This window comes from Tauraco erythrolophus, chromosome 13 (assembly GCF_009769465.1).
Source record: "Tauraco erythrolophus isolate bTauEry1 chromosome 13, bTauEry1.pri, whole genome shotgun sequence".
In the NCBI taxonomy this organism is placed as follows: Eukaryota; Metazoa; Chordata; class Aves; order Musophagiformes; family Musophagidae; genus Tauraco; species Tauraco erythrolophus.
Window position 1 is genome coordinate 11,566,248 of NC_141477.1, and position 26,700 is coordinate 11,592,947.

Sequence of the window (26,700 nt, forward strand, 5' to 3'; positions counted from 1 at the left end):
GGCCGCCGCCGGGCGCGCGCCGCACTTGCGCGCATGCTGAGTAGGGGCGCGCCACAGCCCGCCCTCTCCCGGGGAAGTCACGTGGGCGGTGATCACGTAAGCGAAACGGGAGGGCACATGGCGGCGGATGCGACGCGTGGTGTGGTTGGTGTCTGCTCGGTGCCCGTGCGGGCCTGGCCTGGCCCTTCCCCGGGTGCCGTGCCGCTCCTGCCGCCGGGCCTGGTCCCGCGGCAGCATAGCCCCGCACCTAGGCTGAGGAATGCCAGCGCTGCCCGTGGGGGCTGGCGGGGCCCGGGGCTGCCGTGAGCACAGCAGCGGTAGGGTCGTGTGTTCTCTGTGGTGCCAACGTGGACTGTGTGGGCACAGGGCCCTGAGGATGGGCAATTTGTTCCCCTGGGCCCGAGGCTTGGTTCTGTGTCTGGTCTTCAGCCCTGCCTCAAACCTGCTGTGCACAGCTCCCGAATGAGCCCTCTGGCAGTGCCTTCTGTCTGCTTACCCCGGTTCTCCCTCCTCTGCCACCACTGCTCTTCACCTGCCTGGGTTCCTTCACCCCTCTCAGACACACTGTCAGGTTCATCTCCCTTGCTCTGCCTTTTACCTTGAGCTCCGCTGCTCCTTGGCTGTGGCAGCTTGTCCAACACCGATGGAGGAGGACGGGTCTGGAGTTACAGCGTTTCCTCAGGCAGCACCTTGTGGCCTGCTTATCGTGACTGCGGGGGGTGTTTGGAGCACAGGACTCTTGGGCGCTTCAGCTGTGCAGAGGGGCTGGCAGGGCCTCTGCCGTGAGCTCGGGGTGTTTGATGGTACTGTAGTTTGGGAGGTAAGGAAGGGGAACGGGGTCTCTGCAGAGCCTGGTTCTCTTCTTGCAGGGATCTGAAGATGAGAGTGAAGGCCAGGGCTGGATCCAGCGCTGGCAAGAGGCCAACACAGAGCATGGGGTATGGCCAGGCTGTTCACTGCTGGTCTGCCTGCTCGTGGGGATCCCTGAGGGGCTGGCACCAGTGCATCTCTGTTTGGGATGCCTGTACCCATCCAGATCTCTGCACTCAAAGACTGTGGTCCCTTCAGACAAGTTTAGCCACAAGAATAAGTCATGGTCACAGGGTATTGCCCTGTTTGCACCAGTAATATCAGCTTGACTGGGGGGTGAGATGAGAATCTCTGGGAAGGGGCAATGCTGGTGTCAGCAGGACCCAGGGAGCTGTAAGGGGCACCTGCATTCTGCTGAGATGAGCCCCACATTTAATCCCTGTTTTTGCAGGAATCACACAGCTGTGAGCACTGCTGGGCCTCACCCTGCTGGAGGTATCAGCATTGGCAGCACGTGTGGCCTGTCAGGGAGGCATGGAGGCTCTCGCTGCCGAGGAGCCGATTCTTCCCAGCTGTGCATCTCCCCCAGGGCTGGACCAGCCCCTGCAGCCCTGCTGGAGCTCTCGTCATGGGCCCCACCACTAGCAGGAAGAAGGGAGCAGGATGGGACATTTGCAGGGCTGGGGCTGCCACAGCACTGGGCTCTGGGTGCCACTGGTGCGTGGGGCCATTGAGGCATCTCGCTAGGTGTCCTCCGATCCCTGCTGTGGTGCATCCAGGGAACAAAAGCTCTTCAGAGCCCATGGTTTGATAATTGCTTCTTGTTTCAGTGCCCGGGTCCTCCCCCTGCCCCTTGAGAGGCTGAAGCTCAGAGGCTTCTCAAAGTCAGACAAAACAAGTCACATCGGGGCTGGAAAGCCTCATTGCTTTGTTTTTTCTTGTGCAAAACTACAGCTTGGAGCGGGGCAGTTATACCTTATTCCCAGGGCTTGGGAGCTCTGCAGGGCTAATCCCTGCTTGCCTCTGGGCTCCAGCCCTCCCTTGCTGCCCCTTCCCAGATGTCCTGCTTGCCCTCGGGAGTACGTGGCACACCCACACCCCTTGGGCTAGGGAGCATGTGGGGTGCCCTGTGGTTTGCATGTGCTGGCTGGCTTCCCCTGAGCAGTGCAGGCTGATCCCAAAGCGATGCTGGGGGGTGGATGTGGCTGTGGGGGCATGGGGTTTGGCAGGGCACTGGTGAAGCCCCTCTGAGTGGGTGGAGGTGACAGGCTGTGGTGTGATGCTGCAGCTTAGATGGCAGAGGTGCACTGGGACCACAGAGTCTCTTGGCTTCTGGGGCTCCTCTGTCCACGGGGCAGCGCTGGCAGAGCTGTGCTGAGGGCTGGGGTACTGGCACAGCCACGCTGCCTCAGTGCCCCGCACCTGGACCTTCCCTGTAGTGGAAGGATCCTGCCTCCATGGGGCTGGCTGCAGCGGGTCTGTGGTCCTGCGACGGCCCCGTGCACTGTGGCATGGCCAGGTCCTAGCAGGGCACACTGCCAGTCCAGCTCCTGGTGCTTTCCTTGTGCCTCTGTTTTCCCAGAGCAGCCCTAGCCCACTCAGGACTGGATGGCTGATTTCAGAGCTTGATATTTTCTTTAAAAATTATCCATGCCTGGGTGTGGTGCTCAGAGCCCTGGCAGAGCCGTCGCCTGTTCTTCCTGCATTGAACTTGCCTGGCTCCGAACCTGGTGTCTCCAACAGCGTTGGACATGCTGTCCTGCAGGCATCGGTCTGCTCAGACAGGGTGATTTGCTAAACCTCTGGCAGTTGATGTTGCCCCAAGGCAGCTCCAGGCTGTGGGTGTGAGCAGGAGGCCCTGGGGAGGGATGGGGAGAGGAAGAGGAGGTTTGGCACCCTGATGCCGCCATGTGCAGCAGTAGAGCTTGGCTCCAGCAGGATCAAGCCTTCTGCGGCTGGTGGAGCGGGGGCCTGGCTGGCATGCCATCACAGTTCCCGGCCAAGGGCATTTTTCCTCTGCTCCACGCAAGTGCCCCAGGGAGCCCTTGGCGCTGGCAAGGGGCCATGCTGCCACAAACCTGTGCATGCCTGTGGCCACCCAGCGCTGAGTACACTATTGGCAGGCTGTTGGGAAGCTGCCAGTTCCAATGATGATCATTTTACTGCCTGGGAGTCCTGTTGACCTGGTGTAACTCCATTAACTTCAATTTAAACCAGCAATTAACTTGGCCATGACTGTTGGTCCTGTGCTCGCTGCTGCTTCCCATGGTGTCTGGGATGCATCCCCCAATGCACAGCCTTGGGCACAAAACGGAAAACCAACTCTGTCCAAAGGCTTTGCTGAGGAATGGAGCCACCTGGGCTGGCCCCTGGCCATGCTGCAACCTGCAGGAGGGCACGGGGCTCAGCACTGCCAGCCTGGGCACTGCTGCTGGTCCCCACGATGCAGGGCCTTTAGGTTAAGAAGGATGCGTTGAGTTTTTACCATTTTCATTTTTCCAGGATGCACTGGTTCCCAGAACCAGGTGACTTAGGGCTGACCACAGCGTTTATCTCCAAACAGATGGTGGGTGCCCAGACCTGACGTTCAGAAAGGGAGAGAAAGTTGAGCAGGGACTGAAGAAACCGGATGTACCGCACCAGCACAAAACAGCTCCTGGCTCTCCCCTTGGCCGCATCCTCTCTAGGTTCGGGGTGGGAGCAGGGGAAGGACCTTGGAGGGATTTGGTTTGTCCCACCTACAGAACAACCTCAGCACCAAACTGCTGTGAGTGTACCTTGCTTTCTCTCCTCCTTGCTACAGAAGACCCCAGTAGGGCCTGGCAGGCGATGGGGCTGCGAGGTACCAACAGAGCCGGTCTGTGAAACTTGGCCGGGAGGACAGAGGGAGATTGATGTTTGCTTGGGCGCTCAGCCCTCAGCTGCAGGCTCTGCCTGCCCCTGCACCAGCTGGGGACAAAAGCGCCGGCCCTGGATGGCACTGCAAGGCTGGCATAAGTCCCCTGGGACAGCTGGCAGCTCTGTAAGGCTGGCACCTGCCCAGCAAGCTAGCACGAAGGGGCCATGCAGGGAGGCTCGCCCGTTGGGGTGCTCGCCTGTGTTTTGGTGTCTGAGCTCCACCATGAAGCCAGAGGCTCCCTCCCAGTCCCACATCTGTCCCATCTTGAATCCTGTACCCTGGCCAAGCCTGGATGGGTGGAAAGGAGTTGAGGTGACCACGGGGAGCACCCCACAGAGCTGGGTGAGGCGAGGAGAGTGATCGGATTTAGGGCTGGCAGCCTGTGGGGGGCTCCCACCCAACCCTGCTGGCATCTCTCATGTGGGAGATAAAACCCAACAGTCACCACCAAGTACATCAGAAAAATTACCCATGGAGGTAATGAAATCTGGGTGTAATTGCAGGTCAGGGCTGCAGTCTGCACAGAGCTCTTGTGCCCTCATCCCCATGTCCCTTCCACACCTGAGGGGGCCCTGCCGGGAGCTGGAGCTGGCCACAGGGTCCTTGGCAGAGACAAACCCTTAGCACACCACTGAAAATCCCAGAAAGGCTTTATTTGCGTAGGAAGATTGATGCTGTTTAAAAACCCACCACTGCTAGAGAGTGGCTTGGCTGCCCAGTGCCTGCGGGTGCTGCCTGGGTGCTGGCACCTCCTGGTTTGGTGCTGCCTCGAGGGGCGGGTGCCAGGCAAGCTGAGGAGATGAGGTGCACCCCTTTCTCTGGCTCCAAGCAGAGCCTCTTCAAAAACAAGTCTTGAAACCCTGGGCTGGACACACAGTGGGGCTCTGTGAGGACCTCCGCAGTGGGGAAGGCATGCACAGCAATGATGGGTGGAGCTGGCTTGGTCCGTGCTGGTGGGTCCTGGGCATGGCCTGGGGCCAGTTCTCTTCCAGTTGCCCTGTCTGTGAAATGGGTGCATGTGGCTGAGTGCCCTGTGGGGTTTAGGGGGCTGGGTGGGGGATGAGGGGCTTTGCTCCTGGTGAGTCATGCGAGGGAGAGAGTGATGCCTGCCCAAGGAGCGGGGCCAGGGGCCATGGCAGGGATTTCTGCCTGGGTCTGGCTTCAGCAGACAGTGCTGGCCTACCACGTGTGTCCCCCTGCCCTGCAGAGTCCCTTTTGCCATGACGGATGGGTCACCAGGGCCCTTGCCATGCCATGGTGGTACCACAACCTCCAAAGAAACAGGTGAATCCTGTTTCCATCCTGTCCTGCCTGGAAGACCCTGGGTCCTCTCCTGCACCCGGGGCCATTGGGGGACAGATCCCACCGGGCTGTGAGCCTCCCTGGGCTGGCTGTAAGTAGTTGGGAAAGGAGAGCATCAACACATATCTTTCTGTAGGACCTACATAGACATCACCTACTGCTTTTATTTCCTGCTAAGCACAGAGGATATTTGGGTCTGGAGGGCTGGAAGCCTTGCTGAGCTTGTCCTGTTGAGGTTTTGGATGCTCTCCTCTCTGGTGGAGAAGCAGCAGGGGTTAACCCACCCAGGGGATGCTGCACCAGGGTGCCGGGGTGGGAAGAAAGCTGGGGAACTGGGGAACAGGGTGGTTTTCACCTTCGACTCTCTGCTGGCACTGTGGTGCCATGGGAACGCAGCAGTCTGTGGATGCCACCACTCACTGTACTCCTCCAAAGGGACTGGCCAAGCTGCCCCCACTACTTTAATCCTGAAAAATCTCCCTTGGAAGATGGACTGTGGGCCCTACCCTGCAGGTAGTGTAGTGCTGGCTCCTGTCTGCAGCTGCAATGGCTGTCTATGCCCCTTGATCGTCAGTGAGATGGGGCTCACCTGCTGCCTGCCCCAGGGCTAGTGTTTCCTTGGAGGAAATGGACCCTCCTGCCCAGTGTCCCTGCGACAGTGCTGCCTATGGCCATGGGCAGCTCTGGGCTCTGCTTCCCCACCCCGCTGCTTTGCTGTGTGTTGGAGCTGGCTGGGGGCCCGAGGAGCCCTGTCTCTTGCTGGGCTGGGGGCTGTGGGGCCACAGCCAGCACCTCACACAGTCCGGGTGCTGTTTCCTGCAACTAAGCTCTGAGCCTGGGGAAGAGAGAGGACTGCAGCCTCTCACCTGGCTGCTCGTGGCCCACAGCTCAGTGATGCAGCCTGGAGAAGCAGCAGCCTGATGTGGAAGGTGCAGAGAGGTGGAGGGTGTTTGGCTGGAAGGTGGTGTTCTCTGGTCACCCGCTGTGCAGCATCCCAAAGTACCAGGGCCTCCCTGTGCCATGGCAGCACAGCATCCCAAAGTACCAGGGGCTCTCCGTGCCATGGCAGTGCAGCATCCCGAAGTACCAGGGGCTCCCTGTGCCATGGCAGTGCAGCATCCCAAAGTACCAGGGGCTCCCTGTGCCATGGCAGTGCAGCATGCCTGGGTAGCTGGGGCTGCCCCAGCAGCACAGCATCCCTGAGTACCCACAGGTGACACCTTGCAGGAGACAGGAAGAGTCCCTCTCTCTAGCTGATTGTGGGGACCTGGGATTGCTGATCCCCCCTCCATGGCTCAGCATCTGAAGGGACATGGGGGCTGCCACATTCGGGCTCTGAGGCTCAGCCCAGCTCTGCGCTGCTGCTCCAGGACAGAGGGAAATGTGGTTCTGGCTGAGTGTGTGGCACCCGGGTGCAGTGCGGGGGTCAGAGCGAGAGGCAGTCATGCTTTTCCAGGCCTCAGGGCACCAAGGGGATGTCAGAGCGCAGCACTTTGTAGATGACCCAGTAGAAGATATTGAAGACCAGGAAGGCGAAGGGGAAGACGGCTCGGGAGATGGTGTCGATGCGCTTGGCCCGGTCAATGTAGCGCCTGTGAAGGCTCTCCCCTTCCCGCAGCAGGGTGGTGGCCGGAGCGGGGCTGTAGATGCCAGGGCCCTCCCCAGCCTCATCCTTTGGCTGCAGGCAGTGGCCCAGCTCGTAGCCTCGCAAGTAGAAGTGACTCTCGCGGACGAGCTCTTCTTCCTGGCAAAGGGAAAGGCTGTCAGCCAGGACACCCCATGGGCACTGATACTGCAAGGTGAGCAGACACTTGTGGCTGCATGTCCTACACACCCCCCATCAGGTGATACCGGTCATGTGCGTGCCTGGCACAAGGTTAAATGCTTCTTCAGAAAGCCTGAAATGTGCAGGCAAAAGCGTGGGGCCGGCAGGCTGTGGGCAGAGGCAGACAGTGATGTGCAAGGGGTGTGGGAGTGCGCACTGACATTGCCTTGTCACCTGGCACGTGGTTTTAGGGTGCATCTAAAGGCAATCCCGACCCTGGCAGCCCAACACTGATAGCCCCTGGCCTCCTCCCAGCTCTGGCTCAGGGGCTTGGGAAGACCAGCTCTCTACAGCCAGGGGGATGGGGGTGAAATGGGGCAGGGGAGGAGATGGGCACATGGATACAAGTTGCATGGGGATGCAGGGCACAGGGGTTCAGGGTGCACTGGGGTGCAGGGAGCTCGGGGTTGCAGGGAGCTCAGGAGTACAGGCAGTGCTGCTGTGGCAGCCGTGCTTGCTGTGGGTGGAAGCATACCTGTGCCAGTGAATAGGAGGGGGCAGGCAGCTTGCTGGGGCAAAGCTGGGCAGGAATGCAGGAGCCTGGCAACCAGCAGGGCTTGCAGGGCCTTCCAGTCCCTCCAAGGGCCCAGACCTCCGTTTGTCCTCATGGCTGCTTGGTGGGGGCTGCCCAGTGTAGCAGAGGAGGGAGGCTGAGAGAGCTGGAACTCCTTGCTGGTCTCTCTGCCCTTGCTCACCCCATCTCCCCGATGGTGGCACGGGCCTGCAGGGAGTGCAGCGTGCCCGTGGGTCTGCACGTCCATGATTAAGACTGGAAAAATGCTGTGAGAGCCAGGTGCCTGCCCTCACCCTTGGGTCGCAGCCCACTGCATCATTCATGGCACAATCCTGCTTGCCTTGCAGCCCCTCTGGTGCAGCCAGCAGTACCTGTGCTCCACCATGCTGACAGCTGTGCATCCTGAGCAACTCGCCTCATCCTGCTCTTTTATCCTTGGTGGGGAAGTTGTGTGCACAAAGATCTGGCAAGGTTCTAGCACATGCAAACCCATACTCCACGTCCGGCTTCACCAAGGCCCCAGGCTACTCATTTGGTCTCTGGCTCATCCCTGCTCTGCTCCACTGGTGCCACATCTGGCTGCAGCAGGTCTCTTCTCCCAGGGCATGTTGCAGGCCAGCCCTCACCCCGCGCCATGCCCACACGCAGCCCGATGCTGGATCCCAAACACTGTCTCCAACCTCACTGCCCTCCAAACTGCAGAGAGCAGCCGCCCCGCTGCTGTCAGCCCGCACAGGCGCTGAGCTGGCAAAGGAGCTCTCATGCGGAGAGCTCGCACCCTGACATCTTTATTTAACTTAGCAAGCTGCCAGCTAAGCAGCCTTTCTTACTGGGAGGAGCACCATCGGCTCAAATTGCCGAGATTAGTTCTCATTTGCAGCGGAGTTTTGTCCGCCTGCCTCAGGCTGAACGCTTGCAGCTGCCCCATAGCACGCGGGTGCGGGGGGAGCCGGGACGCCCTGCATACTCCGGAGGCAGCAACTACGCCCCCAGCCCAGGGAGCCAGTCGGCCCAACCAGGGCATTCGGGGGAGGAGAGAGCAGACTGGGAGTGCTGATCCTCCCACCTGGGTCCCTCCGGGCTGGAGCAACCCAGGGGCACTCACTGGGTGCCGAGGCTAGGTGCAGGGAGCTCTCTGGGCTTTGCTGGGGCTGTGGGAAGGCTTTGCCGTCGGGCTGCGGCAGGCGGGCTGCGCTGTCAGGCAGCGATGTCTTTTGTCATCCAAGGGCTGGCGACGGCAGACGGGAGCAGAGGGGAGGGTCGGGGCAGCCCAGCTGGGCGGGCAGGCTACGATGTCCCAGGCCTGATCTCCTCCCTGGAGCTGCGGTCATCCCCCAGCATCTCCCTGCCAGCCTCGGAGCCTGCTCTGCCCCACCGCTCCTCCCTACACTTTGAGCTGCAAAGTGCCGTGTGCCCTGAGACACTGCCCACGCTGGAGCTACTGCAGGCAGCTGTGAGTGCCTCAAACATGCCTGTGCCAGGAGAGCTGGGCAGGCAGAGCCCTTGCCCCACCAGAAGTGTGGGCACGGCCTGGGAGCTGGGCAGCAGCCTAGAAGCAGCCATTGGTCTGCCCCAGCAAGGGCGCTGCGTTGGTCCTGCATTACAGAAAGGGAAACTGAGGCACGGAGCGGGGGTGTCTGCAGAGAAGTCCGCTCCATTCCCATCCCTCTCACAAATTTCTTATCAGCCCAGGGAGTGGCAGCTTCATTCTGTGGGCACATGCTCTGTGCAAATCACTGCCCTGCTTCTTCCACGGGCCTCTGCTGGCCCCTGTGGCCAGCTCCTGGGGGGCTGTTTTGGAAAGAGGGAGTGAGACTGGCTGGGGGTGCACCGTGCTGCACTGTGCAAGGGGCTGCCGGAGGGTCGTGTTTTCCCCAGGAGCTGGAGAGCTGCGAGAGCGTTGCATAGGTGTGCTCGCCGCCGTGCCGGCTGCTCAGCTGCCGCAGGGAGTCCAGGCTGGCCGTCCCACTGCTCAGGCCCTTTTGGCATCCAGTAGTGTGCACCAAACAGAAACAGGACAGTGGGTGACCGATGGCTCTGCCCTGGGGACAGCAGCTCTGGGCGCTGGGATAGGGATGGCAGGATGGGGATGGGGGGTCCGCATGGTGGGAAAACGCCCCCTCAGCAGTACCCAAGCACCAGGATTCATCTTCAGCACATGCCAAAGGGATTCGGCTGCACAGGGCACTGTGAGCCTGTGCGGTGTGTATGTGTACTCATGTTTTCCATTAAAGTTTGGTGCCTCTCAGTGCGCTTACGGCTGGAAAATGAGAGTGGGGCAGCCACGTGCCTTCCCCGAGCATCTCACAGGCTTGACACCTGTGCCAGTGAGTACAGGAGGGGAGGGCTGTCCTCCGAGCGTGGGACCTTGCCTCTCCTGCCTGCAGCCCAGACCCTATCTCTGGGTGCCACCAGGCCTCCTTGGTCCTTCACCACCCTGATGCAGCAGTGAGCCCCCGTCGCCACTGCAGCACAGCGAGCAGCCTGGCTTTGGGGCTGCAGGTAGGGGAAAGTCCGTTTCCCCCACCCTTGCTGTTTATTTTTCCGCTTTTTTAGAGGAGGTAGAGCCTGAGGATGTCCCAGCAGGAGGACAACAGCACCCTGGGCATGTTTGTGCTGGCAGGGCCTGGAGCATCCATGGGTGCTGTGCTCTCTGCTGCCCAGGCAGGCAGGACTGCAATGCCCATGGGTCCCTGGTGTGTTGGAGGGGCCGCTGCAAGCCCCAAGCAATGAGACGCAACCCAGTGTGGAGTCCTGCCCTGGCGGCTGCTGAAAAACTGGCCCTGCAGCCCCCAGGTGTCCCCTCAGCAGCCTAGGGTGGGCTGACATTGTGACAGCAGTGGCAGGAGGGACTCACCATCCTCCGCCGCCGCTGGCGCCGGCGCAGGCGCATGAACTCCTTGTGCTGGCGGGAGACGAAGTTGACGGCTGCGTACTCCAGCAAGGCAGCGAAGACAAAGAGCAGGCACACAGCCATCCAGATGTCGATGGCCTTCACGTAGGAGACCTGTAAGGGTGAAAGGGGGCTCAGGGACCCGCTGCCCTCCACCTTGCTCATCCTCCCCGTCCTGGTTTTAGCTGGGAAAGAGTTAGCTCTTCTTTTTAGCAGCTAGAAGAGCTCCGTGGTTTGGTTTTACTCAGAGGCTCGCTCTGAGAAGAATATTGATAGCAAGTTGATGTTTATAGTTGGCACTGAGGTCTCAAGGACTTTTCAGCTTGCCGGGTTCTTGCCAGTGTGCAGGAGCAAAACAGGATAAGGGGAGAGCATGGCCAGGACAAGGGGTCCACAACTCTCCTTACGATTTGTACTTGGACTTAAGATTGAGGGCCAAACTGGCCAATTAGTATTCCATATCATGCAGTGTCATGCCCAGTATAAAAGTGAGGGTCGGCCGGGAAGAAGGGCTTTTGCGCTTTGGCTCTTTCGCCGCTTCTGCTCTTTTGCGCTTGCTGCGCTTTTGCTCTATTGCCTCTTTTTTCCCTCTCCCAGTACTCCCACTCTCAGAGTACTCTCTCTCTCTGCCCCTCTCTATTTCCGGGCCTCGCGTTCGTCCGGGATTGCAGCTTCGGGAGGAGACGGGCTTTGCATACGAGGGGGTGGTGAGCATCTACACTGTGTATTAAATCATCTGTATTAAATTGTTCTTATCTCAACCCGCGGGTTTCCCATTTCTCCTTTAATTCTCTCCCTCATTCCTGGGGGTGGGGGAGGGTGAGTGACCAGCTGTGTGTGGGGTTCGGTTGCTGGAGCTACCAAGAGGCACAGGAACCCTCTCAGCTGGGACACATGGGCCAGAGCTCACCCAGCCGAACAGTGCCACGTTCCCCTTGGCACACACGGTGCCCCAGCTGGCAAGGCTATAGAGCCAGCGATTCCCAAGGGAAGGCTGCCCCTGCCCCTGGGGTGCTGGGGGTGGCAGTGGGCACCCTGGCTGCCTCAGGCAGGCTACAGCATGGGAGCCCTGCATGGAGTTAGCATTGACCTTGGGCAGGGAGGCACGGGAGCCGGCACTCTGCGTGGTCATGGTGAGCACAGTGGTGATGCCTAAGCCCACCCGGGCTGGTGCTGCATCCATGTTGATCCAGAAGGACACCCAGGAGAGGATGACGATGAGCAGGCTGGGGATGTACATCTGGATCAGGTAGTAACCCATCTGCCTCTCCAGGTGGAACTTCACCTCGATGCAGGTGAACTTGCCTGCAGGGAAAGACAGCCCTGATGGGTGAGAGAGACCCCTGGATCATGGCAGGGGGGTTGCAGCAGGTCCCTGAGGTGCTCACCTGTGTTGTAGTACTTGGTGCAATAGCCTAGGTCCTTCTCATCCCTGAGGATGAACTGCGGGAGTGTCAAGCCCTCTGCCACCTGCACAGCCTCCTGCTCCTCCAGCCACTCGAAGATGAGGTCGTTCATGGTGTAGCCAACTGGAGAGGACAGAGGGAGCCATGGGACGGGGCGGGGAACACACTCCGTTTATCCCCACTCTGAACGATGGCTCCTTCCTGCTCACCTCACTCAGAAGCAAGGAGATGCCAGCCTTTGGGATGGGATGGGATGGGATGGGATGGGGTGGGATGGGATGGGATGGGATGGGATGGGATGAAGGGAATGAAGCACAGCTTGAACCTCCCTAGGTACTTACAGCTTTCCAGCTGCATGGTGCATGTCTGGATGTCCATGGGGAAGTTCTTAAGGTCCATGGGGCAGGACAGGATCAGTGTCAGCCTGGAGAAGGCAGAGGAAAGGAGGGGGTTGCTGGGGGCTGGGGCAGTCGAGGGGGAAAAGCTGCCCCACAGGAGGGGCAAGAGGAAAGCTTTGCCTCCCCACTCAGGCACTGTACCAGAGGAGAAGCGTTCTACCTAATGCTGTAGAGCACGTTGCCATTCTTGAATATGCGCAGCAGCTTGTTAGCAGTGGTGACCTCGTGGAAACTGGCCCCTTTCTCATTGGCGAAGAACAAATCTGGCTTCCAGATGGAGTCGAGCATAGAGGGGTCAAGGTCGAGGGAGTCATCGGGGTACTCGCGGTACGCCAGGCGGGGATCGTTCCACTGCTGCCGCAGGAAGACATTCACTCGGTAGTCCTGGGGCAGAGGGCACAGTGTTCGCTAGGAGCACTGCCTGACACTAACCACACATGGGACAGGGGCAGTGCAGGAGCCTTCCCATGCTGTCAGCAGCCAGGGGAAATTGAAAAGCCAAAGCCACAGCAGCCGAAGAGGAGAAGGAGGAGGAGGACCAATATCTCCTGCCTGCAGCATTCCTCACAGGGCTCTGTGGCCCTGTGGGGGGTCAATGTGATGGTTGACGGTATTCAGGCTTTGCAGCAAAACAAATAGGGAATTTTTAGCCCTGGAGCTTCCTCAGAGGAGCTCCTCATGCACCTGAGGAGGCTGGGGATGGCAAGGACAAAGAGCTCACAAGCCTGCGAACAGCGAGGGGGCTACCACCAGCTGCCTCGCTCTGACCCTTCGGGGTGTTTCTCCCAGTTCAGGCATGGGGAATGTGGCCCACACAGCCAAGCGCTGCTTCACTGACCCCACAAATGCCACAGCCATTTGCTATGGCTCTGCATGTCCCCACTGTAGTGTAAGGGCTGGCTCTGGAGAAGGGCTCACAGGACCCCCATAAGCATGGCCACAGGCTCGGGCACTGGGACCCACACGCTGCCCGGCAGAGGCACCGCCAGCCCTGAGGTGCTAGGAGAGGAGCCTGTTATGCTGGTGAAACCCTCACCATGGTGGTCTCGGTGACGGAGCCGAAGCTGTTGATGAAGATGTTGCATGTCACGTTGACAGGCGGACCTGGAAAAGAGTGAAGCCTCCTCTCGCCGCTGGCCGGGGAGACACGTGCACTGCACAGGCACATGTGGGGATGCCGCCTCCTAACCACACTGTGCGGATGAATGCACACAAGCATCCCCCTGTCCGCTGGGGTCACCCCTGTAGTGTGCCAGGGAGAACTCCAGCACACTCTGCAAGCACTGCAGCCACCCGTGCTGTCAGGCAAAGCGGGCACATGCAGGGCAGCTGGGACTGCAGGAGCAGCCGTGACTCTCGGAAGGGTGTTGGGACAGAGAGACACGGGTTAGGGTCCTGCCCCAAAACTAATACCTTCCCGTTCCCTGGTTTTGGGCAGCCATAAGTGTGGGTCGCTGCCAGATTTGGGAGCCTCACGTCCTCTGCTTACCTTTGAAGTTGGGTCGAATACGGGCATCGTACCCTGATGTTCGTCCCATAAGCTTGTCCAGAAAATCAGAGGGTGACATGGGCTGGGGTGAGCTTCGGGAAGGAGCTTTAATCTCCTCCCGCCCTGAGACCAGCCTGCAGGGCAGAGGAGGCAAGTTAGCTGCCTGCTGGCACCAAGCATCTGCAGGCACATTTCAACACCCCACAGGCACTGTCAGCTGCCAGGGGAAGCGTCTGTGCCCACACCACATCAACTCCAGTGGTGAGTCAGTGCATTGACCCTGGGACCCCTTCCTCCTTCTGCTGCGATCCCAGCAGCTTCCCCTCTTGCCTGACACAGCCTGAGTGCTGCATGCCTGTGTCTTGCCTGTCCTGCTGCCAGCAAAGCCCCTGCCCACTGTGTCCCTTGGCATGGCATTCAGGGCTGGATGCCTCCTGGTGCCAGGGCTGTGGTGGGGACAGGGTGCAGTGGGCAATGGCCTTGTGCTGGCACGCACAGTCTGCCGGGGCTGGAGGGGAAAGGCAGGGAGGGTCCCTCCAGGGTTCAATCGCCAGTCCCAGCTTGAGTTGCTGAGCAAACGTCCATACCCTGCCTGGCATGGACTCATGGCTTAGGGAACTTGAGGGACACATACTCCCCAGAGCCACGGGCTGGCCTGGTATGAGTGAGAAGGTGCCCAGGAGCACAGCAGGGGTTGTGATACCTTGCCAGGGGCCAAGACGATGTGGCAGGAGTGGAGCAGCAAAGCCCACCTCTGCACCGGTCATGGCGCAGAGCTGACATAAGCTCTCCCACACAGCGCTCCCAACGATGATGAAGACTTATTTAAACTGACCTTGGAGGGCATATTTTTGTGAATGCATCTTAGCCTGCCAGTTTCTCTCCTTCTGTCACTCTGTAATGATCATTTCAAGGAACAACGCAGGAGATGTTTGGTCACCACATTGCCAGGCATGTGGCTGTGATGGAGAGGAATAAGCTGGAGACCTCTGGACACAAAGGGAGCTTTGAGCACACTGCTGGTGCTGCGGTACGCTGCCTCATAACTCTGCCAGGTCCACGCCTAGGTGGGTCCCATTCCTACTTGGAGCTACAACCCCATTATCCCAGCAGATACTGGGAGATGAGATCCTCTGGAGTCCTTGTTCCTACCTCCTTGTTCCTACCAACACGTCATGTTCCTACCTCCTCCCAGGGGAGCGGGATTCTTCCTGGAGGGGCTTATGTGCATCCTTGCCAGCTAGAAGTGGCCACAATGGCCACCCCAAAATGATCCAGCCAAGGTTTTCGCTTAGTTGGAGATGGGCAGCAGAGAGTACCTGAGACTGGTCCTGGCCAAGAACAAAAGGCTGGGAGAAATTCCCCCTCCAGGAGATGCATGAGAGAGGTGCATCTTTGGGAGGAGGGCTGTGGGAGGCCAGGGTAACAAGGAGTTAAGTCAGGCCTCTGCCTTCCACATAGCTGTGAACCATATCCTCCTCTCCCAGACCATGTGGGATGAAGGCTCCTTTGGCACCATGGCAGGTGGTGCCTTGAAGAGGCTCACCTAACTGGCCAAGCAGTGGCAGACCTGCAGCCCCAGTGATGCTTGGACCTTGGGGACTGAAGGAAGTGCAGAAATGCCCCAGGTGCAGCCACCTCCAGCGGCATCCCTGGCACAGCCCCTGGGTCCTAGCTCTTCTCAAGGTTTGGCTGCAGCTCCCCATTTCTGGCACAGCCTGCCCCGGGGGACTCTGCCACTAACCTGGCCCAGGCACAGCGGGGCCCTGGAGCTCAGTACCTCCCTGGAGCGAGGGGATTGTGGGGCTGGAAAACACTCACGGCTGCACAAAAATGCTACCCAAGACAAGCAGCTTCCACATGTGAAGTGATGACATTTTGATATGATTTCCCCCTTCCCTGCAGCAAATGTGTTTCCCCATGCCCCCATGCTGCTCTAGCTGCACTGGCTGAGTAGTTGGGGGGGGCGTGGGGGCAGGGAGCAGGCTCAGCCCAAGGTCACTGCAGCCCCTCAACCTCTCACTGCCTGGTCTGCTCTCCCCTGCATCTTACCTTGTCCCAGATAGCACCCAAGGTGGCCGGAGACGGAAAAACAGACCCAGGGACTTTCGATTTTCCACCCAAGTGGGCCAAGAATTGTTCCTGCACCCATGGGACCTGAGGCACTCATTGGCCTGGGTGACCCAGAGGCTGGGTCAGGGACTGTCCTGCTCTCCCCCCCCAAACACCCTGAGCTAGGAGAGGGTCTGGGCATCACAGGTGCTTTGCAGCACTGAAGAAGGAGCTGCCAGGGCCGTCATCTGGCTCAGCTCACCCCATTTCCCACCATGGCAAGAGTCCTCAGCTGGCCTAGGCAAGGGGGACCCAGCCCTGGGGCAGGGGCTGGTGGGGACAGGCAGAGCCGGGCTGTGTGTGGCTGGGGCTGGAGGCGGAAGGCCTGGTGAGTCCTAAGGGGTCAGGGTCCAAGGGAATGGGGGACAATGCCAGATTTGGGGGAGCTCCGGTGGCTTGCGAGGAGGTTCGGATCAGGACTGGGAGGGTTCTGGCTGGGGGAGCAGCCCCTGGAGAGAGGTCCGGATTGGGGGTGGGGGTGCAGGTCCCGGGGCTCCTCCAGGTCTGGGAGGGGATGCCCGAGTCTTGCAGAAGAGATCTGACTCCGAGAGGGGGTGATGCCCAGGTCTCGGGGGGGGGGGGGGGCGGGGGGAAATGTGGCTCCCCGGGGATGGGGGCCGGGGGCCGGAGGAGGGGTTCCGGGAGGGCAGCAGCCCCCAGAGCCCCACGGCCCGCGAGTGGGGGCCGCCCCGCTGGACGCGCAGCGTCGAGCACCCGCGCCGTGCGCTCACCTGAGCGGGCCGCGCCGGGGCAGGAGGCAGCCGAAGAGGAGAACGAGGAGGAAGGCGAGGGCGCCTGCCCGGAGCGCGCCCATCCCGCCGCAGCCCGCAGCCCCGCCGCCCTGGGCGCACGAGCATGACCCGGCCGGCAGCGGCGGCGCCCCCGCTCCAGCTCCCGCCGCTCCGGGGCCGCTGCCGCCGCCGCTGCCGCCGCCGCTGCTGCCGCCGCCCGCCCGGTCCCGCTCCTCATAGTCCGAGCGAGCGGTAGCCCGCCGCGAGGTGGGCGCCGGCCGGCTGCGGGCCCCGGGAGCCGGGCGGAGCCTCGCCTGCCGCGGCGGGGAGGAGGCGGGCACGGCGGCGGGGAGCTCCCCGCCGCCGTGCCCGCCTCCTTCCCGTCGCCTCGGGGACCTCTGCCGCCCCGTCGAGGTTGTCCTGGAGCCCACGTCCCCCCGTGAGGGCTTCTCGGCTCGGGGCGGCAGAGCTCTGCCCTGGTGCTGGGGAGGGAGGCAGCTCCCTGCGGGGTTTGCGAGGGTCCGGGATCGGGGGGTGCGCCGGAGCTGGGGGATGTGCTGGTGCGCTGGGACCGAGGGATGCGCCGGGATTTAGGGATGCGGCAGAGCTGATGGCTGTGCTGGGAGCAAAGGATGCGCTGGGCTAAGGGACTCACCGGGAACGAGGGATATGCTGACATCGAGGGCTGTGGCAGGGGCTGGGGAATGCCCTGGAGGTATTCTCTGCCCGACTGGGAGGGAGCGGCTGGGAACAGCCGGACTCCTTGCTCCCTTTGCCTGGCCTGGCGGTGCCTGCCCCGGGGCTGCAGCTCAGGGCCGGCCCTCAGACAGGCTGGGACAGAGTCCCCCCACCCCCCGCCGTGGTCTTAGCCCCCCTGCTGGGACTCCTGCTCTTGCCTTTCCCAGACGCTCAGCGGATGGGCAATCCTAACCCTCGGGAGAGGCAGGCAAGCTCGTTGGAGAAGGCGTGACTGTGTGATGCGAGGAGCTGCAGTGGCTGCTAGGGAGAGGGAAACTGAGGCAGAGGAAGGGGAGCTGCTTGTTAACCAGAGGGGCGTAGGCAGCTCTGGGACTCAGGCTGCTCGGCTGCTTCTTCCCTGTCCCCTGAGGCCACCTGGCTGAGCCGCACAGTTGCCTCTGGTCCTTGGCAATCTGTGATGAATTTACAATAGAGTGAATAGTATTAAAAAAAGAGAAAAGCACAGAATACGTGATTCCCGGCAGATATGTCATTCAGGTTTCAGTTCACCCTACTGTGGCTGGCTCATTTCATTTATTTGTATTAATTACAGTTCGGTAATGGCTAGGAGCCACTGTATGAAGCCATTGCTGCAGGGGTCTGCAGAGGACATCAGCAGAGGAGGAGGAGACCGTGGTCCTCCCTGCTCCTGCTCTCCCCAGGGCAAGTAAGGGGCTCAGGTCTGTGTCGGCTTCTCCTCGGCAGAAAGCAAGCATAGGATTTTGAGAGTTTGCTGTGGAAAGGCAGTGTGAGTGAGTGCTCGCTATGTGAAGCTGAGCCTGCAGTGCCTTGTCCAGCGCAGGGTAGAGGACAGGGGGCTGTAGGCAGTGGGCACTTAGCTTCGAGGCAGCATGCAGGCATCCTCGTCCCCACTCATTGGCTGTCCCAGCACCAGGAGCTGGGAGAAGTCTCCTCTGATTACCGTTTCCATTAACGTTTATCGGGCTGTGGTGCTGGGAGGTGCAAGGCAGGATCTGGAGCCTCAGGGCACTGAGGAAACGTACGCTGCGCGACAGCTCCTCTTCCAAAGACAGTTCAAGCTAAGTGGACCTGACACTGTTGGGAGGAGGGGAGCCAGCCTCATCCTCTCCACCCTCTGGGGAAACTGAGGCACCCACATGGCGTGCCTGCGTCCGCCAAGGGGCCTGGGGATGATTGCAGTGGCTGTGGAGCCAGTTTTGCAGGCGACCATGAACATGGGCTGTCAAGATAACCAGCTACAAGCCTCGGCTGCACGTGCTGCGGTTAGCAGGGCACCGAGCCTGAGATAATGAGGCCCTTGGAGAGGCCAGCGAAGCCAATGCAGCAGCGCGACTCCCTGACAGGCAAGGCTTCTGGGGATGGTGCAGCCATAGCCCTCCTGCCTGCCTTACAGCTCTGCAGGCACCCAGTGCTGCAAGGAGCAAAGCAGTGCTGAAAATAAAGGCAGCGAGCATCCCAAAGGAAGGCAAAGGCAGCGCTGATTTGTTGCCGGCCAGGTCCGGGGGATGAAGCAGGAGCTGCAAAAGCAGACCTTGGCTGTGCGGGGGGGACCCTAGGCACTGTGCCGCATCCTGACCAGGGCTTTTTTGAGAGTGACAAAAACAGGCTTCTCCCCCATGTTCCTCAAATCAAAGTATGAGGTGATTTTTCTGTGAACACCAAAGATGCCAGTCAGCAGGCAGCTGCCAGCAATGGGCTCCCGAGGCAGGCATCCACCCAGGCTGCCCTGCAGCCACTCTCCCTGGCGGCGGTGAGGCGAGGGGGACTACGACCCGGGGTGTGAGCAGCAGCTTCCAGCCTGGTGCAGTCCCCAGGGTTGCCATTGGCATGGCCCTCTCTGGTGATCCCCCACTTCTCTGCCCTGAAGTCCTCCCCGTCACAGTGCCAGGCACTGCTCATAGGAAAGACACAGGCAGCAGAGGCTGGGGTTGCTGAGACAGAGAAGAAAGTGGGAAATCTTCTTTTCCGTTTCCCCCTCCTCTATCTCTGAGTCCTCATCAAACTTTTCCCATGGGGCTGGACTCTTACCTGCTGCAAATCTGGCTGGAGGAGGGCTGTGCCAATCCACACTGCCTGGATCCAGACCCCTTTCTGCTGCTCAGCCCCTGCACTGCCACATCTATATATTTAATCCTGCCTCATAAACCCTATAGTGCTTTTGCAGACAACACAATTCTGAAGGGCTGAGTGCTACAACCCCTTGAAAAGAGGTTTGTTCATTTTCCAGAGAAAAGGCTGAGAGGTGCTTAAGCTTGAATTTGGGATAAACAGTTGCCTGTAAGACCAATTTTGTGCTGTTCATGTTGGGAGCAGTGAGGGGGGGGAGCTGGGGGGTGGGGGGTGGGAGGGAGGGCAGTGGGCCAGTGGGCAAAGGATTGTACTTTGCTCTTTGGGTAGGGCCACAGAGACCCCTGGGGCTCTTCTGTCAGCACTCCTGCTCGGGGCCTGGGGGCTGGGATGCTGCTGCCCATGCTGCTCCTTGGTCTGTCCTTCGGAGTCAGCTTGGAGCTTTGCCTTTGCCCTGGAGCCAGGAGAACTTGCAGCACCAGGAGGGACAGAAGCGTCAGGTGGGCACGGGTTTGTGGTGGGCTTTAAGCAGTCTGCTCCAGCTCCCCTCCAGCAGGCTTGGGGGGCTCCGGAGGGGGTTTGATAGCAGCTCAGAGACAGCTCCTATTTCTGGGGCGTTTTGCATGCTCTGCATCTCGCAGCCGCAGCCCCAGATCCAGTGAGGGGCTGGCCCATGGGCCACCCTCATGCCAAAGACAGGATGAAGACTCCTTGATTAATCGGGGCAGAGGGAGATGCTCTAGGAGACTGCTTATTTTAATTAGAGAGCACCACACAGCAGGCACTGTCTCCCAATTCCCTCCTGCCTTCCTTCTCCTCTCCCAAGACTCCCAGCCAAGCCAACTTGCTCTGGACATCCTCCTCTCTCTTTTGCCCTAGGACTGGGATTTTTTTTTCAGAAAGCAAGGTGTAAACCAGAGCTCTCGGCGTAGTGCAGAGAGCTCTGCCAGCCAGCTGGCACGCAAGCACTGCTGTGTGCTTCTGCTCTGTACCAACTGCTTAAATGCTTAGTAGGAGCTGGTGAGCAAAGCGCTCCTTGTGAAAGATTCAAGGATCTGTGCCTTCGGTAGGTTGGCAGCTCCCCTTTCCAGTTTTTAATCCTCCGACCAGTGAAAGCAAGGGAAAGCAGACACAGTCTAATCACTGTTTCTAAGGAAAACAGCAAAACAAATAGGAAAACCCTGCCTGCCTGCCTTCGGGGAGAGGCCAGCCCCTCCGCCCCAGGGTGGGTATGGTGGCAGGCTCCCCTGAAGCAAACATTTTGAGGTGTCTAACTGTGCGTGAAATAAGTGCCAGGGAAAACTCATTCTCGAGGGTGGCTGGGCACTGCTGCCAGCCTGCAGCTCTGCCTGGCCACCCAGCGTGTGCCCAGCTTGGGCGTTTAATCCCATTTAATGGCACATTTGTCTGGTTCTGCAGTGTCGTGCTGGTCCCTGTCTTTCTCTGGAGAAGCTGTATAACGGGCTGCGGATGCTTTCCTTTCTCAGCAGGAGCAAGAATCATCTCAGGGGAATAAATGCACGGTTAAGGGATGAATAACTGCAGTGGTGCTTTGGTGGGGAGAGTAGGGTCCCAGTGGCACAAGAGCACAGGCAGAGAGCCCAAACGCTCACCACACCTCAGCAGGGCAAGCAGGCACAGGGTTCGAGGGTAGCCACCGGTGGGATGGGGCTGGACGTCCCTCCAGTGGCCTGGGAAGGTCATGGGGTGCCGGGGGAATATGAGGCTGCTCCTAGGGGAAGGTGGCACCATGGCATGGGAGGAGGGGACAGGATGGCAGTGGTGCTGGGGAGTCCAGTGGGTGCTTGGTGCTCATGTGGGGCTGCCGGCAGGACCCAGTGCCTCACCAAGCTGGGCAGAGTGACCTGGAAGAGATTGCAAGGTGAACCGAGACATTGGTCCCAACTCCAGCTAATGTTGCTCTATGATTTTGTGGCGCTTTTCCAAGCTAAAAATACCCATGCTGTTGGTATGGTGTGGAGTGGGCGCTGCGTGTGGTGACTGTGGAGGGATGCTCCGTGCTGTGGGACCGACCAAGGACAAACAGCGCAGAGGTCAACTCTTCCCTCCTTCTGCTCCAAGGTGACCTGGCACCTCTCTCCAGGGCTGTGCCAGATGCAGCCACTCAGCCAGCAGTCCTCAAAATACTGTATGGGGAGAGAGCATGTGAGCTGTGTTTCAGCCCAGCGCTGCATCCTTTACTGATCCCGGAGGGTCACACTGGCACATTGGGGTGCTCCACTGCTGGGGAGCTGTGGTTAGGGCATACAGGCTCCTCTGGGTCCTCCTTGGGGTGTGTCTGGCTCATGTGGGGATCAGCCTGGGGGTGGGATACTGCAACTGGGCTCATTTCCACAACGAGGGGCAAGGCCTGAGGAGCTCAGCCCATCACTGTGGCTGTGGGGCTGTTTCATGTGCTAAGGAGATGTGTTCCCGATCCCTCCATACAGCCAGAGGTGAGGGTGTCAGGCTGAGGAACCTCACCTGTCCCTGTGTGTCCAAGCTGCTGGAGAGCTGAGTTTGGGACACATGAGTGGGTGGCCAGAAGGGACAGGGTTGTCAAGCCTCTCCCAGGCTTGGAGGCAGTCTCAGCATGGCAGGACCTGGCTAGGCCAGCCCCATCCACCTTCACTACCCTCCTCACCATGGAGAGCAGCTCAGCCCTGCGCCGCTCTGCTGCTGCAAGCAGATCACTCAGAGCGGGGCAATGAGAAATGCAGGATCTGGCCCTGGGCCCATGTCTACATTCATGATGAGACTTTTCAGGGTGACCCATAGGGATTTGGTCCCCTGTGCCATCATGCAGCCTTGGGATAGGTCATGCCATCCTGGGGACTGCTGTGACAGAGGCCACGTGGGCACAGTGCGGCTGCCAACGGGGCCGGATGCTGTTCTGGATGGGAGCTGGCTGGGCAGCCAAGGAAGGGCTGGGGCATGCTCAGCAGCCATGTGCCGATGGCTGTGCAGCTCAGCCCTGCCTTGGGGAGCTCTTCTGTACTCTGTCAAGTTGGTTGTCCCTTGCACAAAGGCTGCCTGAGCCCTGCCCAGCATCCTGGAGCCCTTGGGCATCCTTCATGCAGGCTGGGGAGTATTTTGGATGTTGCTCTCCTGAAAGCTATTAAAGAACAGACAGTCCAACACCTGTTCTTCAAAACCAACACCTCATCTAACAGGCTCTTATCCACATGTGTCTAATATATTTCTGATATGTTATGGCAAGTTCTCCAGGAAATATTTCGTGTATGTCCCCCCCATCATGTAGAAGCAGAGGACTCCCTCCCTGGCCTGCACACATGGACTAGATGGTCCTTTTCCCATCTGTGCGCTGCAGACCTTGTGCCTCCTGGCACCAATGGTGCTCTGCTTTGGATAAACTATGTGGATCGCATTTGCAGATAGAGCAAGTGTGGAGGGAACTGCAGACAGAGGGAAGGCTGGAGCAATGGTACCAGCTGATCCTGTGACCTTGGCAAGCGGGGAGATTTAATTTAGATAAGTGTAGAGTGAGACTCTTGGGGCCCGCAGCAAAGCCTGGCACAGATTCCAAAACCCTCAGTGGGTGCCTTGCTCCCTCAGGGTGACCTGGCCCTTTTCCATCTTCATGTCCCTTCTCTTTTCCTATGGGTCACCCCTTTGCTGTCTGCCTTGTCTCCAAATCACCTTGCAGTGTGGGCTGGTTCCCTCTCGAGCCTGGGGATGCAGGAGGGGAATTACAGGGAGGAAGCTTGGACTGGAGCAGAGATTGCTCTTGGCTGAGGATGCTCCCATCTCTGCTCCCAGAAATGGCTCTGCTTGGCAAGGATGGTGATCGGATGGAGTTGGGGTCTGCTGACTGGCTGCAGGGAGCAGTGCTGGGGGAGACCATACTGGCCTGACCCCTGTTCCAGTTGCCTCCAGCATTTCCAGTTACACTGGGGAAAATCTACTGGATTTTGACACTGCAAGATCCCCTGGCCTCCTCTAGCCCTGCTGCCCTGCAGCATTTTGTCCTGCCTGAGTCTGGGAAGGAGAGCAGTTGCTGTGTAAAATCTATGCCTCAGCCAGTGCTGGGCTAAAGGGTGTTGTATCAGCAAAGGCAGGTGGGGGATGTGGGACAGGGTCTGCGTGGTCCCTCAATCCCCTCCCCACTTTGGGGTACCTGGCTCTGTGCATCCTTGGCCATTGTTGCCATGGCGATGTGCATTCCTTGCTACCGCAGGAGCACTTGTGGGGTTTGATGAGCTCTGTTCACTGTTCTTGCCTCTGCGGCTCTCCTGCCCTTGGCCCCAGTGGTCTCCAAGCGCGAAAGGGGAAGGAGATCACCAGGAGCAAAACACGCGATAGCGTTGCGTGGCATTAACCACAGGCTGCCTGTCTCAGCCTAATGGGACGGGATTTTTTTTTCACTGGAGACTCACAGGAGGGACAACTTTGGAAAATTAAGTGTTGCACATCTGCAGCATCAGGCAGCAAGCAGTGGGGAGGAAGGAATAAGAACCCAGCCCTGTGCCGCCCCACCACTTCCTCCCTGGCATGGCTGCTGCAGTGGAGATGAAGGATTTGTTTAATTAGACAGCAAATCCTCCCGCTGCTGCACAGATGCAAACAGCAGCAGCTCAGGCAGCAGCTGCTTCCTGGGGGAGTCTGGGCTGCGAGAGTCAGAGTGCAGGGCCACCGTGATGGCACCTGTACCCCACAGAGCTGGTGGGTGTCACAGTGCCAATGAAGCTGTGACTGAGGAGGGGACAGCATGCTGGATGCCCCTTGAGAGTGGTGGTCATGTGGCTGCAGAGGATGGTGCCGTGAGGAGCCTGGTGTGACCCCAGGTTCACTCTCCCACTCTGTCTTCTGCCTCCCACAGTGGTACGGGCTCTAGGGTGGCTGTCCTGGGGTCCTTGCTGCATGTGGTACCCTGGCAAAGGCATCTCATCCATCCCCATGTCTCATCACCTTGCCGTCCCCAGGAAGTGAGGTCAGTTCTCACTGTGCAGCTTGCTGGCACAGAGGGGCTATGCAGTGGCATCACCTAAGTGAATGTAACAACTAGAGCAGCAAATGAATCCGTCATCCCCAGAGCCACCCTGGGAGAGGAGCCTGCGTGGTGTTTGTGGGTTGTTTCAGCCTGGCTCAGCTGCTGGGAGGATGCAAGAGGGTTGTGCGGCCACTGCTCTCCAGCTCACTCTCCAAGAGCCTCCTGAGTCTGTAACTCTGGAGTGAGGCATTGTGTGTCAGGTAGGAAATGCCTGCATCTCTCACACCAATCTTTTGGTCCTACCATTGGGTTTGCTCTCCAGGAAATGCCACAGCATGCTTTCTGTTCCTTGGGCGTGTGGTGCTGTGACAGTAATGCCACCCCAGGGGCTCTCACTGCTGTCTTTTTGCTGTGCAGACCGGCCACACCTCCCCAGCGCGCACTTGCTCGTCCCTCCGGAGAGTCCTGCCGCGCCTGGCACCTGCTGGCCATTGGAAAGGTCCTGCCAGCCCCGGGACAGGGCTCAGGGCAGCCGAGTCAGACTCTGTCCCCTAGTCTCTGGGTGAGGCATCACCCCTGGCACATGTGGGCAAGCTGGGGCTGGGGCAGACAGGAGGAGAAGCATCTTCCCAGGCTCTGGAGGGAAATACAGAGAAAAGCTCCCTCTCCGGGTAGAAATCCAAGACAGAACTCCGCAGGCACAACTTCCGTCTCTCAAGGACTGTCCTGGCTAACGCAGGACCTCCTTTAGCATCGCTCCTCTGGGCTCAGGGGAAGTGTGGGACAAGTTAGCACCTCAGCTGTTTGGAGGCACACGAATTCACCCAAGTCTTTCAAAATGGGTCCCATGGGCAGCAAGAAATAAATGAAGGTGCCCCAGAGCAGAGCCTGGCCCCTGTGCTGCCTGTACTCACCCTTTACAGAGCCCACTGCAGCTTCACAGGGACAAGCAGAAACAGAGTGATTCTGGGCTGTATTTGCTCTTCTCAGACACCATCAGCTGCAAGGAGGCAGAACGACATTTGTCTTCCCCTTCCAGGATTTTCTGAGAGGTATATGAGAACAGTTCAAGAATATGACACCATGACCAGCAGAGCGAGAGAGTAATGAACAGCCCAGGGAACATCAGGGTGAGGCATCTGTTTACTCTCCTTTAGGAAGAAAATCAAGGAGAAAGGCAGTAGACGTGAAAGGCAAATCTGCTGGAAAATCAGCCAGGGAAAAAAAAAATCACCCACTCCTCAAACCTGTAATTAACCCAAGGGACTTGCTGCATTGGGCGAGGAGCTTGGTGAGAATTTGAGGGGGAGATTAGAAACTAGGATAGAAAGCAGTTTGGACCAGCATATTATCACCAATTTCTGCAGTAAATAACAGGGCTATTCTGTGGGTAAATGAGCAGGGAGCAGCCAGCAGCCTGGGCTGCCTCTCACATCAGCTGGGCCCCGGGTTGTGCTGCCAGCAGCAGTCTGCACCCCTGATACCCCCCCAGGCATGGGCAGTTATGCCCACATGACTGTGCCATGTGGCCCTTCCACCCTGGACTTCACAGCCCGCAAAAGATGTGAGTACAGCAGAGTGGCAGCAGGGCTCCTGCATGCATCATCTTTGGGATGTCAGAAGCATGGCTGGGGGGCTGGCAGCCCCCTCTGCCCCCTAGGCTCACGACTCCTCCTACACCAGCAAGCCCAGGCACAGTGTACAGGCTGGATGAGCAAACCTTCCAAATTTTAAAACTCAGTATTTTAAAATAATCAGGCTCCTGCAGGGGAAAACGTCAACCGGGCACCCCAAAAAAGGAGGTGTCGGCATCTGCTCATCTTCTCTAAAGGATGACTAGGGAGGTGAGCTCAGCTGGGGTGTAATCTCAGCTGCCTGGCACCTCTGTGGCTGCCACTGTGGTCTCAGATAAAGTCCGGCAGCTGATGCAGGCCAGAGATAGGCACTGGTGCCAGGGGAGAGGGCTATGCCCTGGGTTGTCCGGCAGGGCTTTGGTACACTGCCTGCAGCCTTGCCTGCCGGGGGATCCAAGAGCCTTGGAGCATCCCTGGGGGACTTAGGGTACAGGGTCCCAGGGCTGCCCACCCCCACGCCCAAGGCTGGCACCCACTGCCCAGTGCTCGGCTGAGCCCTGTGAGGGTTTTAGCTCACTCCTCTCCCGAACAGCCCCTGCCCTTCCTCTGTCATCCCGCAACACTGACCTATCCATCTGTCCTTCGCTGTGCCTCCCCTGTCCTCTGACAGCCTCTGACAGCATTTTTTTTGTTTAATTTAGCATGTTTTGCAGCCTTGCAGCAACCCAGGAATACATCCAGGACAGCGAGCGCAGCCAAGCCTGGGCAGCGGCGAGCGGGGCCAGCTCTGTGGGCGTCCTTGGCACTGCTGGGAGGAGGCAGCTGGACAGAAGCTGCCGGTACCACTGCGACCTTCCTGCGGTTGTCATCTCCTCCTCTCCACTTGGATGAGGCTGCCTGGGAGGGCGGGAGATTTTGCAGGGCAGTAAAATCTCTGGGCATTCCTGGCTGCTGTGGGGAGCTGCCTGGCTCTCCCTGGCTGCGGAGCTGCCCTGGGACACTCGATAGC

General features: G+C 59.3%; 1 protein-coding gene across 2 annotated transcripts; it reads right to left on the reverse strand.

The window, feature by feature from the left end:
- Positions 1-6,470: 6,470 nt before the first annotated feature.
- On the reverse strand, positions 6,471-16,462 carry LOC104380471 (glycine receptor subunit alpha-4). 2 transcript variants are annotated; one of them, XM_086619449.1, is made up of 10 exons: positions 16,380-16,462; positions 13,537-13,670; positions 13,084-13,151; positions 12,208-12,431; positions 11,991-12,073; positions 11,632-11,772; positions 11,334-11,548; positions 10,208-10,357; positions 9,229-9,329; positions 6,471-6,759 (listed from the first exon to the last, which is right to left on the reverse strand). In XM_086619449.1, exons 1-10 carry the CDS (start codon positions 16,460-16,462, stop codon positions 6,471-6,473), a joined length of 1,488 nt encoding a protein of 495 aa, XP_086475575.1. The 2 variants fall into 2 exon arrangements, with proteins under 2 accessions (XP_086475575.1, XP_086475576.1); XM_086619450.1 differs by lacking the exon at positions 9,229-9,329 and having other exon boundaries at positions 6,471-6,755.
- Between the last annotated feature and the right edge of the window lie 10,238 nt (positions 16,463-26,700).

Bases quoted from the DNA above. Each gene is read 5' to 3' on its own strand.
- LOC104380471 (XM_086619449.1), bottom strand. From the start codon at position 16,462: ATGGGCGCGCTCCGGGCAGGCGCCCTCGCCTTCCTCCTCGTTCTCCTC. The intron at 13,671-16,379 runs GTGAGCGCACGG...TCTGCCCTGCAG, and splicing joins CCCCGGCGCGGCCCGCTCAG to GCTGGTCTCAGGGCGGGAGG. The intron at 9,330-10,207 runs GTGAGTCCCTCC...GGATGCCAAAAG, and splicing joins GCCAGCGGCGGCGGAGGATG to GGCCTGAGCAGTGGGACGGC.